The sequence below is a fragment of the Falco naumanni genome, chromosome 11 (assembly GCF_017639655.2).
Source record: "Falco naumanni isolate bFalNau1 chromosome 11, bFalNau1.pat, whole genome shotgun sequence".
NCBI lineage: Eukaryota > Metazoa > Chordata > Aves > Falconiformes > Falconidae > Falco > Falco naumanni.
The window spans coordinates 25,068,474-25,087,240 of record NC_054064.1 but is presented as its reverse complement, the minus strand read 5'-3'; the positions used below and the strand labels follow the sequence as shown (position 1 = coordinate 25,087,240).

Below are 18,767 nucleotides of genomic sequence, written 5' to 3'. Positions count from 1 at the left end.
GATAAGATATCTCTCTCTTTCCTAAATTAAACACCTCAGTCTCCAACAGATAAATATTCAGAAGATTCCACAGCAGGTCTTTGTCATTTATTCTCTAAGTCTGCCATAAAAAAGCAAGACTTCCTTTGGGACATTTTAAAAAGAAAAATAAATAAATACAAAGCAGTTTTGCTTTTCCTGGAAATCTGGGTTATTTCCTGATAGCCAGCAAACACAGTCTGTCACTCTACATCCGACGTAATTTGCAGAAATACATAGGTCCGAAGTTGGCTGTGAGGTTAGGCAGAACAAGCTCCCCCAGCTGGCAGTCTGAGAAGAAGCAAAACGTGTCCTGGAAGAGTATCCGAAAGTGGCTCAAGTCCTCAACGCGGACACTGATGCTAAACTGGGTCTCTGCGATTTCTACTGCTCTCTCAATCACATGCTCATTCTGCAGCGGGGAGAGGGAGCACGTAGAATACACCACCTCTCCTCCTGGCTTGGTAGCAAGAATCCCAGCCCTGCAAGCAAGAACGAACACACACATCATCACGGGAAAAGGAGGATTGTGTGGAGCACCAGCATTCCCACGCTGGAACTGGGAAGTCAACACATAACTCGTAGGAGTTATCTCCACAGGCTCAAAGTCTCACTGCGTCACCGCAACTTGAGGACTGTTTTAGACCAGGGTCAGAAAGGTGCTTAGATTGATAAAGTACCTAACATGGAAGAGACACTACTGGAGAGCAGCTGGAAGGAGTAATCCTGCACTCACCTCCAAGGGAATGGGATAAGAGTACATACAGGAGAAGAGGCTCTTGCAGGTCAAGTGCTGCTATGGGACTCTCCAATCTGTTTCCTCACTGACCCAGCCTGCAGCCAGCCCACCCATCCTTCCCAGCGAAATGGGGTGACAAAGTGCCCCCATGTCCTCTCCATGTTGGGAGATGTGGACACTTGGGAATCCTCCAGGGCTGACTGCCGGGACCTGAGAGATCACACAGAAGGACAACGCTACAGCCATCCCGTTCCTTTAGACACCTCTCCCTACCTCCTACAGCCACTGCTGGGGACTGGAAGGACATGTGACCTGACCGAGGACATTTGCACCTTCTTACACATACTATTATTTTGATGTGTTCAACTACTGCTAGGCCAGAAAACTACACATGGTTTCCACATTTCCCAGGTGGGGACACACAAAAGAAGAAGAGGTTTCAGTGCTGGCCATGGAGGACTGCTACCGTAACGCAAACAGCACCAAAACACAGCATCGAGCTCGCTCACATCAGCAGCTGCAGCTGTAGCATGGGCAACATCTGACGCTCCTTGGTTCGTTTCTTGTGGAAGATGTTGTTCTCCTCCTCCATTACAGAGTGCCTGTCCGTCGTGCAGGGCACATCCACCAGGACCTGCAGCAGCAGAGGTCCTGCATCAGTCCTGGGCCCAGCTCAAGCTCAGTGTCACCTGCCCCTTGCCCAACGCCTCCACCCTTGCCACGCACCTAGCCGATGCTGCCTGAGCGCAGGTGTGCACCCACAATGAACCGTAACTTGTCTGGCTGCTTTTTTGTTTCTGGTATGTGCAAACAGACACAGAAGTGCTGGATAACATCACACTCACACGTTCTCATTTAACCTTTCTGCTCTGTGCATCTTCCTGGTAGGCGTTACTGCAGTACCTATGGCTACAGTGATACATGGCCACAGCTCCCGCAGTGGCATCTCCCAGAGAAACAAACCCAGCTCCTGCAGCTGGACACAGATGAGATACAAGAATTATCTAATCCTTACGTTTAACCCCTTCCAGGTGATGGAGTAGAACAGGATTTTTAGGAGCTACTAAACAGGTACAACCCTAGTTGCCCATATCCACCAGATCCTGCAGGAAGGGTACAGCAGGAGGAAATATTACTCCATATATGGCTTAGTCTTCTTTCTATGCATTTAAGATTATGGAAAACCATACAACTATACCATAGGATAAGCTGCTGTCTTCCTCTGAAACAGGAGGAAAGTGAACTAGATGGGTTTATCTTCCCTGGCTCCCCATCACCTACCTTATGGAAGGTGCTACCTTTCAGCTGCTCCCAGTCCCTTCCGTCGCAGGATGTGACGCTCACAGCTTCCCTGATTTCTTTGGGAACGTAGCTCTGGAGAACCTGGTACAGCCTCTTTGTCCGGGAAATGGAGATGTCATTGGCCGCCAGATGCCCTGCGAGGCCAAAATGGGCACACTGGGAATGTCACTCTTGCAAAACCACAGCCGATTCCCAACTCTTATAACCAGAAATTATTAACGGTCAGACATTCATGGGCACAGCACACTCTTCCAGCCCTGTTTTACACATGGGGACAAGGAACACCCACCTCCACTTACCACAAACCCCAGTCTGCAGCAGAGCCAGAGTCTTGCCACCCGGAGCCGCACAGAGGTCCAGGACAGAGTCATCCGGCTGCACGTTGAGCGCCAGGACGGGCAGGAGAGATGCTGCATCCATGAGATAATAGTCCAGGAGCCCCAGAACATCCGGCCTGGAAATCACCGGTTTGCGTAAAAAAAGCAAACGTGTGAGAGAGAAAAACAGCAGTGGGCAGTGAGGGCAGGGATGTGGAGAAGCAGCGAGCGCTCACACACGTGCAGCCCCGAGGCTGGCAATGACAGCGAGTGGTCTGTCCCAGGGATCTCACCGTGCAGGGCGAAAACGTGTGATGTCACCCCTGGGGAAGGTGTAACATTTGATGTTGGAGCTGATGGAAGCACGAAGCGGTGGTGACGTCTCTGCCTCTGCCATCGCCTCTGCCTGCATCACTGTCCTGCCCCGGCCAGAGCCCTCCTGGGATCTGTTTTCCCCTCTCCCCCCTTCCTTTGTGGCTGCACCCTGCTGCAACTGCTGCGCCTCTTTGTGGGCCTGGGAAATAAAATCGGTGGCATTCAGCAGCTCCAGCTCTTGGGTGACGTGGTCGACGGGAGAGAAGTTGTTGAGCAGGGCGCCGTACTTCTGCTCGCAGAGCAGGCTGGCTCGGACGGAGGGCCACAGGTCCCTCAGCTGCAGGCCGTAGGTGGTGTCGAAGTGGTGCAGGGCCAGGCGCGTGGCCGGGATGCGGGGGGCCGTGGTAGCCTCGGGGGAAAAAATACCAGAGATGTTAAAAGACAAAATACATCCCAACGACTGTCCCCAGCCTTAAAGTTTTTTTCTGGGAGAATCCAGTCCTGGGTTCTGTGCTGCCAAAAGTCCCTGGGGCCTTTCTGCAGCCCCGGAAAGCGACTGTGCCCTGCCCGTGACACCCTGGGCTGGCGGTCCCCTGGGAACGCCTGAAGGGGGCTGGGGGCACGGGGCGGGCACGCAGGGAGGGGAGCGGCTGCCGACACAGCGGTGCCGCGGGGCGGTAAGGAGCGGGGTGCTGCGGGGGGGGCGAGGGGGAGATCTGGGGGATGCAACGGGGAGCGAAACGGGCGGCGGGCGGCGTGCGGCGGGTCCCCCCTCCGGCCCCGCTCACCCACTTCTTCTTGTAGTGGTGCCGGCGCGGCCCCGGTGCCAGCCCCGGCGGCGGCCCCCGCCTCAGCAGCGCTGCCGCCGCCCGCCCGCTCAGCGCCGCCATCGCCCGCGCTCCGCCGCTGCCCTTCCGGGGCGGGACCGGCACCGGCACCCCCCGCCCCTCCCCCCCCCCAGCACCGCCCCCCCGGGCCACTGCCCCCGCGGGGTGCTCCGGCAGCGGCTGCCGGGAAGGTTCCAGCAACGGAGCCCCTCGGCTCTGCGGCAGGGCCGTGTGCCCCAGGGGAACCCCCCCGCAGCTCCGGGGGTTAACGTGTGACGTTCACCCTGGCAAAGCCCCGGGGCACCGCGCTGGCGGCTGAACTTGAAGTCCACCAGCAAGAGGATTACGGACGGCTGCGTTGGTAACACGGTCAGATCTAAAAGGTGGTGGGTGCCCTGCTTTCCACTTTGAATAGCTGAGAAGGTTATTTTTTCATGTAACATGCCTGTGAAACTTCCTAGTTCTCTTGCTACTAAACATCCTCCTCGGAAGAAAAATGGGCAGGGCACGAGCAGGACAGTCCCAGGTCAGTAGAAAGGGCTGGTGACTCAGACACAAGGGCTTTAGTTCCCCCCTCACCCCCCCCCCCGGTGACCCTTCCTGCTCCGGCAGAGGTTTCAGCAGGTGGAACCACCACTGTGCCCATCTGCAGCCACGTGGTCGGTCACTCCGAGCAAGAAGGCAAAGCCAACCCCAGGCTGGAAGCTCTTCCAGTGGCTGGTGGCAGTAGGTGACAGTGAGTGAGGAACAGCTGAGAGTCTTCCCTCAGCTCTACTCTGCTAGAAAAGGGTCACTCCCTTTAATTCAGCCAGAACTTACTGCATGAACAGTATTGGTCTTGTGGGGCTTGGTAATAATCTCTGTGTCTCCAACAGATAAATTCTCCCATGGGATCAGGCTCCAGCTGCTGCACATCACAGCTGCACAAAAAGGATTTTCCCACAAGTGGGAAAAAGTCTCCTCCCACAAACCGGGCTCCAACACCTACTGATTTCATCTTAACCTAGTACAAGTCAGAAGCACAAGAACTAGGAAATAAACAGAGGGTACTTCCATGGGAACTTTGAATGTTTAATATGGAAAATCACAGAACATCAACATGTTTTTTGCGTGGCTGCACATCTTCCACAAGGACAGTTGCAGTGACATGCTGACGCTCGGTCGCTGCCAGGCAGTTTTGTTTGCTCTTGGCATGGAGGATGAACGGGCAGGAAGCAGTACTGTGAACCCAGGAACTGCTGACACGAGCTGTGGAAGCAGACGGACAATCACGCCCACCTTCACTTCAAGTTCTTAAAGAGTTTGTGAGCAACCTGAAACAAAGAGACAAAGCACTCAGTAACTCATAGTGTAGGGCTGGAAATCGGTAAGGTGTTACCACCTGCCTCTTGGTTTTCTTGGCCACTAACACACATGGCCCCACAGTACTCCGCTCTTCTCAAGGTTTTGCACCAAGTCACTCAAGAAAAGTAACAAGCTGAGATTTTCTACAGAGTTTCAGCTCATGTTAAAAACGTTTAACTGTAAAATGGCAAACAGAACACAGAAACAGCAGAGTGCCATCTGCAGGACAGAAACCACATGTTTGACTTATTCGTTTAATGACCTACCAAATCCCAGTTAGAACTCTTATAACAAAGATGAGCCAAACAAACATTTAACAAGGAAAAGCATCAAGGCTCAAAGTTCTTCAAAGCTCCCTCTGAGCAGCTACCACATCTCACACTTGAGCTGTCTGCACTTTTGGAAGTGGGGCTGAAGGCAGCTCTGCTCCCACCACCTGCAGGGATGTTGCAGCCACAGGTGCTGCACTTACGCAGTGGTCCCTAGCGTGCAGGAAGTCAAAAAGCTCCTCTGTGCACTGCTCTTCTGTGTGGGACCTGGAGGACACCCGTGCATCACACTGCTCCAGCCGCTCCCGCGCCTTCACGCATTTCTCTGTCTGCTCGCAGTGCTCCCGGACCGTGGTTAAAGGATCCTGCAGAGACGGGACTGCCATGAGAACAGAGACCTCGAAACACCGCTCTCCCCCAAGACCCAGCCACTGCAGAGGGAGCCGTATATTCACATCGAAGCTCGGATTCAAGCTGCCTCCCCGCTAAGCTTTGGATCTGCGGCACTGAGCAGCGAGGGGGGGCCAAGGCCCTGCGAGTTTCAGCGCTGAAAGGCACCGGCCATCTACCCCCGGGAGACTCGTGACTGCAGAGCTACAGGCCTCCTCCGCCGCCCCCGAGGCCCGCCAGCTCCCCGGACAGGGGCGCACCAGGCCCCGCTCCCGGTCTTACCACCAGCTCTTCCTCTTCCTCCTCCTGGGGAAAGAAAAAAAAGGACAGCCGTTACCGACCGCCCAGGCCCCGCGGGGCTCCAGCGCGGCCCCCGCTGGCCCGGCCCGGCCCCGCTCCGCTCACCTCAGGCTCCCCAGCGTGAACGACGGTGTCGCGCAGCCCCATGCCTCCGCTCCCGACACACAGAAGGACTCGCCAGGGTCACCCACCGGAAGTGCCGCTGCCCGCCCCGGAAGCGGAAACGCTCCCACGGCGCGTTGGGCCGGCCCCCCCGGGGTAATGGCTCAGGCCCGGACGCGTCCCTTCTAAAGATGGCAGCCGGCGGCGGCTGCGCTTGTGGCCGCCTCAAGATGGTCGCTGCTCCGGTCCCTGCCTTCTTTTTGCCTTTCCTCCTGGGGATCTCAGCCTCAGGGCCGGGTGGGCTTGGCGGCCGCTAGGCGCGACCTCCCCGCCATGGCCGCCCGCTCCCTCCCCTACCAAGATGGCGGCGGCGGCGGCGCGCGGGCGGGGGGCGGGTGTCCCGCCCCAAGATGGCGGCGGCAGCGGCGCGGCGGCGCTGAGCGGGGCGATGGCGGCGGAGGGGCCGGGCAGCCTGTTCGCGCTGAGCGCGGCGGCGGTGAGCCGCAGCATGGGAGCCCTGGAGCGGGACGTCTGGGGTAAGGCGCGGGCGGCGGGGCGCGGGGCCCGGGCCCTGCCCGCACCCTGCCGCCGTCTCCCTCTGTCTCCCCACAGCGCTGCCCGGGCACCTCCTGCGGGGGCTCCTGCCGCTTCTCAGCGTCTTCCGCCTCGAGCGGGCCGAGGGCGCCGCGCGGAGAGCAGGTGACACCGGCGGGGACGGCGACAAACCCTTACGCGTACCCCCGGGCGGGAGGGACGAGTCCCTAGAACCGATGGGGTGGAACGGGCCGCCCCGCTCGCCCCCCGGCCTGGGGAGGTGGGTCCCACGCCGCGGGGACCCCCGGCCGGAGGGACCGACCCCTCCAGGCTGGCAGTGGGAGACCCGGGCCGGGGGGGCGAGCCCCTCCGCGGGGCAGGGGGGCACCCCCGGAGCACGGTCCCGCGGGGCGGGGGGCGACCCCCCCGGAGCACAGTCCCCACCGCCGGGACTGGGACGCCCCTGTGCGTCCAGACCCTTGAGCCCCGGCCGTAGCCAGGCGGGGTTACCAGTGGTGCGGGCCAGCTGTAACGGTCCTTTTGAGGACCGACAAACCCTGCCGTTTGTTAATTTGCGTCCTTTAAAAGGAGGTGGCTTTCGCCTCGCCGCAGAGCACCTTCATTTTGCTGCGGGGGTCTGGGTCTGCGTCCCCCCGCATGGTCCCTTGTCTGCCCAGTGTCCCTGCAAGCGCTGTGGCAGGGCACTCAGGCAGGGAGAAGGGGTGAAAGTGCCCAGTTGATTGTTTTTTCCCCCCAGGCCTCTCGACACAGCCCATCTGGCGTAAGCTGTGGGACGATGTGATGAAAACCAGACCGCCCAACTCGGAGGTGAGGAAACGCTGGTGGTGGGAGAAGGGGTACAACGCAGACACCCCATTTCTGATGTCTTCCACGAGGTTTTGTTTTGAAGCCTGCCAGTGCTGCTGGTCACCTCCAAGTGATTGCTGGTGCTTGTTTGTAAACATTCATGATGCTCCAGACCAAGGCGTGACCCTGGTAGTACCGTCATTTTGGGAAACGGGGTTCATAAAAGGAATTGTAGTGTCCACCCTTCATCCACAACAGCAAGTTTGCAGAAGGAATAAATCCTGTCTTTAAAGATGTAATTCTTCAGGAAACGGAGGATAAAAACAGAATCTTATATCATGCTTACACCTACGCTGGCAAAAAAATGTGCCAATGTCTTAGAAAGCACTGGAAAAATACAGAAGACTGAGCTTGGAAGAATGGTTTTACATAGGAAAATTGTAGCAGCTCCATTGGTTCAGCATTGCAAAAGAATCATTAACAGACAGCTTAATCACAGCCTATACATAGATTCCTGGGAAGAAATTCCTGGTGATGTGGGTTTTAATAGGCAAAAACATGGCATAGCTTCAAACTGCTGACCATGTTTAATTAAGGCCAGAAGCAGGATGAAGGGAGAGCAATAGGAGTAACTCAGTTATTCATCTAATACACTGAGGAAGGATGCTGAGAACAAGGTAGTCTCGGTTGCACTAGCTGTAGTTTTTTTTGGACACCACATTTACCAGGTTAGCAGATAGCAATAACGTAACTTCAAAAGAACCAGAAAAATTGTGGCTGACTTGGTTAATATGGCCCTGTTGTTCAATTGCAGAATATAACCTGTTGGAGGAAGAAATTCCTTGAAACGTTCTTTTCAAATGTTCTTCATGGTGTCTTGGATATTTCCTCTGACTGGCGTCTCAACGACCACCACTTTTCCCCGCTGCTCCACAGCTCCCCGCACGTTTCCCAGCTTACCCTCTGCAACATGCTGCAGGGCGCAGTGGAGCTCACTGCTGAGCACAACCAGAAAGTGCTTGAAAACCTGGCTGGCTCCCTGCGGATCCTGAAGTTCCAGCGCCTCCTCTCCTCTGACCAGTCCATTAGGCGTTCGCTAGTTTTACTTCTTCACCGGCTGATTCACCATGGCTCTGTCAGTCAGGTGTCCATGTATTCCTGGCCTGTTCCCGACACGGTTCTTCTTGTTCTCATTTTGAGCATGAGTGCTGGGTTTTGGCGCTCGGGAAATGCCCTTGCATATCACAGCAGCCCGTGTGGCCTTTGCAGAGAGGATGACAAAGCCCAAAGCCGGGAGTCGGCACAGGAGCGAGCAGAGAGGGGCCATTGTGGTGAAAGGGAGTGGAGCGATGGTGAGAAACAGAGATCCCCCAGGGCCCCGGAGGAGGCTGCTGCAAAGGTGGATGGATGTGAGGCTGACGCTTACCTGAACTCTGTCCTCTCCAGACCAAGAAGTCCTCCTCTGCGAAACCAGCTGTGTGAGGAGGCAAGCAGCAAGGTGCCCTGTGACCACACCAGCGTTCAGGGAGGATCTGCTCCTCTCTGCATCTCAGAGCAGCTGTCCTGTCACCCAGTTCTTCGAAAGACACGTAGACGGCTGAAATCTGCGGTGGGAAAGAAACGTCGCTGCCTCAGACGAAGCAGGGGACCACACGCTGACCCAGAAGACCTGTATGATTTTGTTTTTACTGTTGCTAGAGAGGATAACTCAGAGCGACTGTACAAAAACAGTGCCACAGAAGGAGAAAACACAGAGAACTGGACCAGTTCCTCCTCAGGATCCCCATGCACTGGCCATGCTGGCTGTAAGAAAAGAGGAGCATCTACTGGGATCTTTCCTCTGAAAGCTGCTCACCGCTTCCGAAGTGTGTCCACACTGGAATTGTTTTCCATTCCTTTGACTGGGGAAACATGTCGTACTCTGAGTAACCTGCTGAGCTCCTGGGTGTCTTTAGAAAACTTGGTTCTGTCTTACAATGGTTAGTGGTCTGTACAGGTTGCTGCCTTCCAGCCTTGGTCTAACGGTCTGACTTGTTGCTCAGGTTTACCCTGGTTTTATTTTCACTGGAATGGGCATTGTAAGGTATTGGTACCCGATCCTGAGAAGCGCATCAGTAGAGGTGTTTAAGAAGTGTGGGGACTAGTTTGAGGGGGAGAATGGGGCTGTTCTGCCCCACAACAGCCCCAGCCTTGTGCTTAAATGCCATCCAGAGAGGGCGAAGAGCCAGATCTCCATCTCCCATATACACAGTCTAGCTTAAGAATGTGTGGATAAAGCAGTCTGTGAGTTTTGCCTTTGACTTAGGTTGCTTGGCCATAGGTGCAGCTCCAGCTGCGTGTGTGTTGGTGTCTCTGCAGGCACAGCTAACACCTTTCTGTACAAATGCTGTTCCAGGCCTGGGTGCAAACATCTTCTGCATCCTCTCTGGGCTCCGGGCCCTCTCCCGCCACTCGGACTGCCACCTCCGTGTGGTGCGCGTGAGCGACATCTTCTCCCACATGCCTTGCATGGAGCTTGTTTGCTGCATCCTGAACGCCTTTCCTCAGCTCCACACGCTCTCAGTCAGCTTCGACCTCAAAAACCAGCTGGAGGGGAACGGGCCAGAGGGGAATCCAAGCTGCGGTGAGGTAGAAATCCCAGGTAGGAATCGTCATTCTGAGTGATGATCGGGACGTGGCAGGCAGATTTGATGATGGCATGGGGATTTGAACTCACAGTGTAAATTAAGTGATTACTGCCTTGCCTTTCTGATTTAGATGGTGTTGCTGTTTGTCATTTCCAGTCTGTGACGTGCTGTGTGGAGCCTGAGTCTTGGACAAAGCGCTGTATTGCTGTGTACCAGCCTGCTGCAACATCAGCTTTGTACAGGGCCAGGTGTACCCTGCTGGCACTGACTGTTCACGCAGCCCACAGGGAGTGTATCCCACCAGATCTGTAAATTGGTTGGAAGCTTCTGCTTTGTGCATCCTATTGACTGTGAGGCTGTAAGACTTGGACAGACACTTAAACAGAGGGAAAGCATCTCTTAATTGTCACAATCCCACAGGTGATGGCAAAGCAGTGCCCCAGCCTCTGGATTGTGGTCTGGGAGCTATAGCAGCATGTTCTCGGCTCACAGGTCTCTAATCACCCTTATTAGCCCTCGAATGACCATAAAAGCAGTGAGCAAAGCCTGAGCGAGTATGGAGTGGGGTCAGTGAAGAGCTGTGCTCTGGGAGGACACTGACTGGTTTGTGTGTAAAGGGTGACCTCTTCTCAAGTGTTGTTTCGCTGCCAGAATGCAGCAGGAATTAGTGGCCCTGTGGTCTGGCAGGAGTCCTGAAATGAGCCTTAACTGATCTACGTTACCATAGGTCTGAGTTGCCGTAGAGCTCTGTGTGGCAGGGCACGATGCATAGGCATTTTCTGCCAACCTAAATGATAGTCATGTGTCAGGCATGCAGACATCTTGCTTGCTGTAGGACCTAGCTATGAGCACTCCAGACCAAGCTCTTTGATTGTGGTTTTAATTTCCTTAGAGAGCTGCCTGGAGCAGCTGGAGATCCGATTCCCCAGGGAACCTCTGCACACTGCCTTCCTGCTGCCAGTGCTCAAGGCATCAAGATCCCTCCAGCAGTTGTCCCTTGACAGCGCCACGCTGCCCTGTTCTCAGGAGCTTGGGCTCCTTTTGGAGGCACTCAAAGGTACTCTGCTAACCTGCAGGTAGCATCACTGTGACAGAGTGGTCTCGTTGCTGTGATCTTCCATCCTTTAGTATTAATCCCGCTTAGATGAGTCCATTTCTTCAGTGTGGCCATCCTTGAAGTCTCCTGAGAAAAGGAAGTGGGTGTCATCCATCCCACTTCTTGTGCTGAGCATGTGAATGATCCTGCAGAGCAGGATGGTTCCTTGTTAATTACCCACAATCCGGCACAAATTATCCACAGTCTGACTTGTTTTCTGGGCCTTAGCTGGTAGTTGGGTCAGGGTCTTTTTATCCCAGGGACGTACAGTGCTTCACCTGAGAACTTGTTTTCCTTTTAGAGTGTAATCAGAATTTGAACAAACTGAGCTTTCATGATGTGAACCTGGCTGAGCACCAGAAAGAAGTTCTGCTTTTGCTTCAGGATCCTGGCCTGCAAGGTACAGTAAAATCCTGGGTGTGGCTGCTTTTGGTTGGCTGACATTTAAAGAGGTGACCTTCAGATGTGTAAGGTGTAGCAAATGTCACTGTCCTGGAGCAGATTGGGAACGTGTCTGGTTCTTGGTGCCAGCAGGGCAGAGAGAGGAGCAGCTGCAAAGCTGGTGTACGCTGCAGAGAAGAGTCCATAGTCTTGGCTATAAACCAAAGATGTTTTAACCTGCAGAGCACGTTAGCCTTTAACTGGCAAAGCCACTTCCCTGGGTGTGATCTCTTCTCTCTTCCTGTGACAGAGCGGCAGCGCTGCTGTATGCAATCCACTGCTGGGGAAGCTTCGTTCTTGCATACGGATTAGGGACTGGAGCTGCCTGCAGGATGTAATTATGGAATAATGAAGCACGCAGGGAGTACTAATGTGTACTGTCTATCTGTTTCTTCTGCAGAAATCACATTTTCCTTTTGCCGGCTGTTTGAAAGCTCTACTACTGAGTTTTTGTCAGAAATAATCGACACTGTGAAAAGAAACTCATCTTTGAAGAGCCTCAAACTGCCTGGGAATCGCCTTGGTGCGTACTGTGCACGTTGCTGTGGGGCCTTGACCTTAGACCACCTCTCTTGGAGATAGCTTCAGGGCTGGAGTTAGGACTATGCTAGCTGGTGACCTTAGTGCTGAACTTAACACATGCATCATTAGGGTGGATTTAGTTCACAAAGTAAGGAGCACAGAGTTCATTTTTTAAAGGCAAAATTTCAGTTGCATTCAGCAATGTACCAAGAGCCCAGGTGCTGTGCAGGCATTACAGTTGCTTTTCTCTGCAGTAAAAGCAAGTTATCAGCAGGGCTCCAGCTGTGACTGAACACTGATCTGCGTCAGACTCTTTACAGGAACAGATCTGGCAGCAGACGCACTACTCTCATTTAGAGGCACAGGTTTTCCCCAAGTTTGGGTAGTTTGTGCCTTAAAAGCTGTTGGTAGCCACTGGAGGGATGGGAATAAGTAAAGTAAGGGTTTGTGTCAAGGAAGTGGAACTGGATTTATGCAGAAATTGCAGACTTTTTTGGATCACAGGCCAAGTAAAAACATTTGAGAAATCAATTTCAGGTAAATCCAGAATACTGTTCTCTGTTCTTTTAATGAAATGAAATGGGAAAGCTTGGGATCACCCGAAATACACTTATTTTCTAAGGTTTGTGTTTAACCCTGCATGGTTTTGTGCTTTTGGCTGTTTTTAGAACAAAGCTGCATATTGACTTTTCAAACAAAACTGGGATTTTTCTAGTGAAACGAACTGCCCTGTCAGCACATGTTCCCATTGCCTTGAACACAGTGCTGAGCGCTTTGTGCTGCGTGCACATGCTTACAGCCTCCTTTCTGCACTATTACCCCAGCCCTGTGGCCGTTGAAATACTTAAGACAGTTCCTAGTTTGCACCTAACACTCGTATTTCTCCCCTTCTAGGGAATCACAGGCTGGTTGCCCTTGCAGACATTTTTTCCGAAGATTCCTCCTCTTCTCTTTGCCAGCTGGATGTCAGGTATTCTGCTGCTCTAAACACACTGAATTTCTTGTTTGGGGAGGGCTGGAGCTGAACTAGCCTCAGACAACCTGAGAAGCCCGAGCATGGCTTTGTTCCTTCCTCAAGGAACTGCGTGCACAAGAATTGCTTAGAGAACACTGCAATGGGCACATACAGCCTCTAGGACCTCCAGCATCTGAGGCATCTCACTGTCCTTTTTATAAACGAGTCAAGCTCTATCTTAAAAGCAGCTTTGGTTTGCTGCTCCCTTGGGAGGCTGCTGCAAGCCTTTCCTGTACTGTCAAGTTAGAACTAATGTCCCTATGTACGTTTATTCTTAGCCACCAAACTTGAACGGCTGTTTCCGCTGCCTCTGTATAAGGAGAGAATGCTGTTGTTGCCCTGTCAGATCCCGTGAATGCCTCTGCATTCCTTTTGTTATCTTTGGTGTTCAACCTGAAATGCTGCTCTCTTCCTGAGCAGCCATGCAGACACTCACCTTCCTGATGTACATGGAGGGTAGCGCTGCTGCAGTACTAACAACTGTTTGGTTCCTCCCCCTGCCCCCACCTTCTTTATGTCTCTCAGGTTGTTTAGAGTACATAGGCATAACAGTTTATTTAGCCATGGCCAGTCCTTCAGCAGCCTCAAATCCTGATTGTTACTGTGCCTCTCTCAAGATTAAATCCATCATGCAACTTCATATTTATGTATCATCTATGCAGGGGAAATGACCTTTTAATCTCCTAGAAACACCAGGACCTGACACATGCTCTCCAGGTCTTCTCAGAAGGAAGAGAGAAATGATGAGGCTGACACTGGCAGCTGTAGGTTGAGCCAGGCTCCTTGGTCCAGGAAGTTGACAGCTGCTATGAGACCAAGGTGCTTCTGGCACTGCTTAGCCAGCAGCTTGGGTCCAGCACCATTTTAAGGCCACAGCTAGGTCTAAAGTCAGTAGTAAGGAGGCCAAAATAATAAGTTCTCAGTAGTTACCACCTTAATTTTGTAAAGCTTGCAGCCCTTTGTATTACTGTGCTTCAGTTTTTGCTTTTCATCAAAATTAACTAACCATTCATGCTTTGTATTGGTGAAGAAAGTTGTACTTTGCCTTGGAATGTCCTCAAGTACCTGCACTGGCGGTTACTAGAAGTAACAGTAATTGAAACTGCTTACATTATAGCTTAGACAGTTAATGACTTGTGTCCTTCTTTCCCTGAAAGCTCAAATTGCATCAAACCTGATGGACTCCTGGAGTTCACAAAGAAGCTGGAAGGTCACATCCAGCAGAGAGGGGGGCAGATTCAATTCACACACCTCCGCCTCTTCCAGAATTGGCTGGACCAGGATGCTGAAACAGCTCAAGAAGCTCTTCGGCGTCTCAAAGCTGTGTGTAGTGTGGTCAGTGATTCGTGGGACTCCTCCCAGGCCTTTGCTGACTACATCAGTGTCATGTGATGGATGCAGGAGCAGGAGAAAACAGATCAGCTTGAACTAAGCAGCTCAGTTCCTGGGCAATAGATCCTATTTCACAGCACAGGTGGGGTTTTCTTCTCCTGGTTCAAGCAGCATACACAGTTGTTCTCATCACTTTTCTGTTTATTTGATGAAGGGGTACCACAGTGAAGTGACACACAAGAATGTGTGGGATAACAGCTGTATTTCCATGTGATCTAACTATCATCTTCTTGGTTTGAAGATTTTAAGTGGGACAGGTATCAAATGAGTTTGTGTGACTTCTTGCCAGATTTCATGTTGCTTCAGCCAATGTCTCATCAATAGCTGTCTCCACTATTGGAGAGACTCAAAAGCCATCTGGTTCTGACTTGACAACCAGCTGTTGGTGACCATGCTTTTGAGCAGGGGTGTTGGACAATGACCTTGAGCTCCCTTCCAACTTCAACTGTTCTGTGATCCAGCCTTGATCTTTTACATTTGGAAAATTTTACTTTGTAAAAAAAAAAATCTTTATGGACCAAGCAGCCTCCTGTTTATTTGCAACCATATTGCCCCTCTACACTCTCTGCAGTCATTTTACAGAGGTTTTGAGTAGTTTGTTCTTTTGTAATGTTTTTATAATAAAAATATAGTTAAGACCCAGAATGTATGAATTTTATTACTGGCTTGTAATGTGACCTAATTAAAAAACACTGCTAGATCAGGGGATCCTGCCCGTAACAAAGCAAGTGATTTTTGAAATGGAGTTACCTCAACAGAACCTGATTTCCCACTGCCTGCATGATCTTCAGGCCAGATGTTCAACATAAAGGTGATTTTTTTTTCCTTTGTACAAATCCTTTTGTTCCCGAGTAATCAGCAAGGTTCACATTTCACCACAGAAATGGATCCTGCAAGTTACTGATCAGCAGCTGTAAGCCATAGCTGTCAAGGAAAAACACGAGTGCACATTTAAGTGCTATAAAACTGCAGAACCTGGAGAAAAAACTTGGCTAAGTAGAAGGCACAGACACCAACAGCATGAGAACCAGTGCTGAGTCTGACCAAGTCTACAAGACCAGTTATTCCCTGTTCCAAAAGGACTGTGTTTCAGGCACATAATACGACAGCAGAGAAAAAGCCATGGACTCATTGCTGTTGCAGCAGACTGAACAATGCCAAGCGCCTTCCAGCCTCTCAGAAACCACACTGTTATGCTATTCCACAGCCACACAACTGTCCAGCAGGTATTGCCACCCACTGCCCCTCTCCTTCAAAGGGACTGAAGTGGGATGGACTGCCACAGCAGCCTGCCCTTGCCCCCACAGGGGACAGTAACCTGTTAGGGAATCCCTCGCTGCTCCTCATGGGAATGATGATGAAAAGTGAAGGTGACGGCAGCATCCCACGCAGCCTTCAGCACAGAGTCCTGAAGCCCCCTCTTATCAGCACAGTGGTTCCACTGGGAGAGGTCAGAGGTACAGTCAGACCCTTCGGGAGGGGGCCGTACCTGGTGGCCATTCACACAGCGATGACACTTGATCCTGGAACAGAGTCAGCGTGAGGTTCTATTTTAGTGTACAGGTTGTTTAAAAATGCAGCCCAGTAACATTTGGATTAACTCCCCTCCACCTGAAACATTGACAAGTAGATTTTCAGACAGGATTAATTACTGCCACGTTTCATTTAAAAGTACAACCCCTCTGTGACACGTGCAACAGATAAGGAATGACTCTCTCACTTTCTGGAAACTCTGGGGTTCTGTTTCTAATAGCACTCCCCCTCCATGTTTAGCCATGTGGGAATGGTCCAGCAGGACCCAGAGGAAGTTCAGGAGGTGTTTCCTCAAAGGTGAGGGATGTTGCTAAGGGCAGATCTTGAGCGAACACCCCCACTGCTAACACCTTAGCACTGTGTCAGGCTTCCCAAGTTCAAGAGAGCACACCACCCTCCACACCGCTCCATCCTGGCTCCCACCATGGCCACTGGGTTGTGCTCAGGCTGTTTTGCAGACACCCTACTGAGCTGCCACATGAGACAAAGAGCAGTAGCAGCCTTGCCAGCAAGCGCTGTTGCCATGCAGACAAGACACCTCCAAAGAGCTAAGCTTCCGAGCCGGCTTAAAACTAATCCTCTTCACTCTTGCCTGAACTAAGAGTTTTAACTTTCACAGTGAAACATTTTCCTGCACTCCCTGTCCTCTTTCTGGTGGCTACAATACCACAGGTCTCAGGGGTGGGGGAGAAGGGAAGGCAGTGCAGAAGAGGATTCTTTTAGCCCCCAGAACAGCACTAGGGTTGGCCTCATGAATTCTTAGCAGATGGAGTAGCCTGGCAGTAGAAGCAGTTCAGCACCTGGAGATCACAAACCATCAGGAAGAGACCAGCAAGGAAGGACCAAGTCGGGCCCCACCAATTTGAACAGCTCTGATCAATTTCTTTTCATTAGCTGCAGCATTTCATAGCCTCCAAACACAGGGAGCAACAAGATAGTCTGCTCACTTGTCCAGTCAGCACAGCTTTTCTAGGACAATAAAAAGGGAGGACAGCAAGGAAGTGCTCATTTTCAGGTGGTTAACAGCTTCAAAAGCAGATACACTGGAGGCCCTCTCTCTCTTAAGCTTCCTCCTGCTGCCTGAGGAACCTCTGAATCACTAGATAAACTGGATTTTTTTTGCTGACCCCATCCATTAGTCATTCAGTATACTCACTTGTCATGGGTGTCACTGGTGGTGGTCTCATTCAATGTGAAAAGCTCCTTCAGCTCCCCAAGTGAGAAGTGCCTTTCTACATCCTGCTCTTCATCCACCACACAGCTGCTGAGGGCTTTCTTGTGGGTCTGGCGTTGGAATATCTTCTCCTCTATGGTCCCTGTCTGCAGGAAAGAGTGTCAGAGATGAAGCACAGTTGGACTAGTTTAAAGGAGCACGACATCAGGAAAGTGGCACAGATCAAATGGCAGTAAGCTGTCAGGACCATTTAGTGCCCTGCCAGAGCAGTACAGCTGACAGGCAAGTTTTACTAGCTGCACTCCAACCATGTCCTATTTGGTTGCTGATCTAACCCAACTCTGCTTCTCTTGTCTTTCGCCGTGGCTACAGGTGTGGATTCAACAGAGATATGGATGAGGAAAAGGTGGAGCTGCCACTCGTGGCTGAAGCTCACACACTGCACCAAGTTGTGCTGGCAGGAAGGAAGGGAAAGGAGCTGAGCAGCTATAACCACTGCCTCAGAAAAAAGAAAACCCAAAAAACCAAAATCAAACAAAAAAACCCAACACACACAAACACAAGTCCCCCCAAAAAACAGCAACAAGGTAGCCCTGGGCGACACAAGCATCAGCAGTATTTGCTGGTTCACCCACACACAGATCAATCACACCCGCTGTCTGGAAGAAGGTAACTACAATCTAAAAGCAAAATGTCTGTTTCGCAAACAGATGTAATATAAAGGAGGGGGTAATTAGTCAGGATTTGCAAAATGGTTTCCTAGTTCTACAAGCCAAGAAGGTCCCTGCTTCCAGGTGCAGCCAGGTCACATAAAAACTGGAACACCATTAGGAAGAGCTGGACAAAGAACATCTGTTTTGTCAAAGCGAAACAGTAATTGATCAAGGAACACAAACTTACAAAAAAACCCAAAACAAAACACAAAACCTCACCATCTGAACTGATGAGAGGTGAACAAGGGCAGAGGCAACATTTCTGAGCAGTAATCATTACTGGCACTGCTGGACAAAGTGTTACAGCAGCCTGAAAAGACTAATCTCCTTCGTGTTTTCCTTTACAGAACCTGCTAATTGGCAATCCCATTCCAAAAGCTGCTGTAATTCTGAGGATGTACTTGCTGTTTATTAAGTACACATACACCCAACCAAAACAGACTGCAGCCAGACTGAAAAACAGCAACTTCACCATCAGACACCCCATGAAATTAAAGAAATCAGATGCCTAAATGACTTCAAAGGAGCATCTCATCTGGAAAGCCACAGTTTCCAGTTTCTATTTTTCAGAAGCCAGTCACCATTAGAAACCAAGGCCTGCATTAATGACCCTCCAGCTTGAACCTTCATGGTTTTCCATGGCAACACATCTAAGAGTAGGAAGCCATTAAGTTCCAATCAATTCTGGTTGCTAACACAAAAGAGTTCTTCCCCTTCTGGTCGCAATCACAGCTGCTGTCTGGGCTGGCACCAAGAACTCCATGTTGAGGAGGTGAGAGGAGTAAGACTCACTGAAAGCAGTCGATAGATGTAGCATGTCTTCTTCTGGCCATCCCGCCACACACGAGCCATGGCCTGCTCATCATTAGCCGGATTCCAGTCTGGGTCAAACATAACCAGTCTGTTAGCCCCGATCAAATTCAAACCACAGCCGCCTGCTTTGCTGCTTAACATGAAGATAAACTCAGGGTTCTGTGGAAAAAGACAGGC

General features: G+C 51.7%; 4 protein-coding genes across 7 annotated transcripts in view; 1 reads left to right on the top strand and 3 right to left on the bottom strand.

Annotated features, from left to right (window-relative positions):
* Nucleotides 1-72: 72 nt before the first annotated feature.
* Nucleotides 73-3,595, bottom strand: NSUN4 (NOP2/Sun RNA methyltransferase 4). Of its 2 annotated transcripts, none has more exons than XM_040610183.1 (6): nucleotides 3,480-3,595; nucleotides 2,670-3,100; nucleotides 2,359-2,513; nucleotides 2,039-2,193; nucleotides 1,267-1,391; nucleotides 73-500 (listed from the first exon to the last, which is right to left on the bottom strand). In XM_040610183.1, exons 1-6 carry the CDS (start codon nucleotides 3,579-3,581, stop codon nucleotides 227-229), a joined length of 1,242 nt encoding a protein of 413 aa, XP_040466117.1. In that variant the 5' UTR covers nucleotides 3,582-3,595; the 3' UTR covers nucleotides 73-226. The 2 variants fall into 2 exon arrangements, with proteins under 2 accessions (XP_040466117.1, XP_040466118.1); XM_040610184.1 differs by having other exon boundaries at nucleotides 319-500; nucleotides 2,056-2,193.
* Nucleotides 3,596-4,568: 973 nt separating this feature from the next.
* LOC121095447 (cytochrome b-c1 complex subunit 6, mitochondrial) lies at nucleotides 4,569-6,042 on the bottom strand. The gene is made up of 4 exons (XM_040610262.1): nucleotides 5,927-6,042; nucleotides 5,804-5,827; nucleotides 5,335-5,496; nucleotides 4,569-4,831 (listed from the first exon to the last, which is right to left on the bottom strand). Exons 1-4 carry the CDS (start codon nucleotides 5,966-5,968, stop codon nucleotides 4,799-4,801), a joined length of 261 nt encoding a protein of 86 aa, XP_040466196.1. The 5' UTR covers nucleotides 5,969-6,042; the 3' UTR covers nucleotides 4,569-4,798.
* Nucleotides 6,043-6,179: 137 nt separating this feature from the next.
* On the top strand, nucleotides 6,180-14,999 carry LRRC41 (leucine rich repeat containing 41). Its single transcript, XM_040610258.1, has 10 exons — nucleotides 6,180-6,459; nucleotides 6,536-6,622; nucleotides 7,215-7,285; nucleotides 8,079-9,243; nucleotides 9,660-9,905; nucleotides 10,784-10,948; nucleotides 11,289-11,387; nucleotides 11,829-11,951; nucleotides 12,845-12,920; nucleotides 14,123-14,999. The coding sequence occupies exons 1-10, from the start codon at nucleotides 6,285-6,287 to the stop codon at nucleotides 14,355-14,357; spliced, it is 2,442 nt and encodes an 813-aa protein (XP_040466192.1). The 5' UTR covers nucleotides 6,180-6,284; the 3' UTR covers nucleotides 14,358-14,999.
* RAD54L (RAD54 like) overlaps nucleotides 11,398-18,767 on the bottom strand; it is a 23,777-nt gene continuing 16,407 nt past the window's right edge. For 2 of the 3 annotated variants that reach the window (XM_040610261.1, XM_040610260.1), the window contains exons 16-18: nucleotides 18,570-18,749; nucleotides 17,047-17,210; nucleotides 15,001-15,880 (exon numbers count right to left, since the gene is read on the bottom strand). In XM_040610261.1, the coding sequence (XP_040466195.1) occupies nucleotides 15,679-15,880; nucleotides 17,047-17,210; nucleotides 18,570-18,749 (546 nt within the window). In that variant the 3' untranslated portion in view covers nucleotides 15,001-15,678. Of the gene's footprint in view, nucleotides 11,754-15,000; nucleotides 15,881-17,046; nucleotides 17,211-18,569; nucleotides 18,750-18,767 lie in introns of those variants that run through there. The other variant, XM_040610259.1, reaches the window with a different exon arrangement.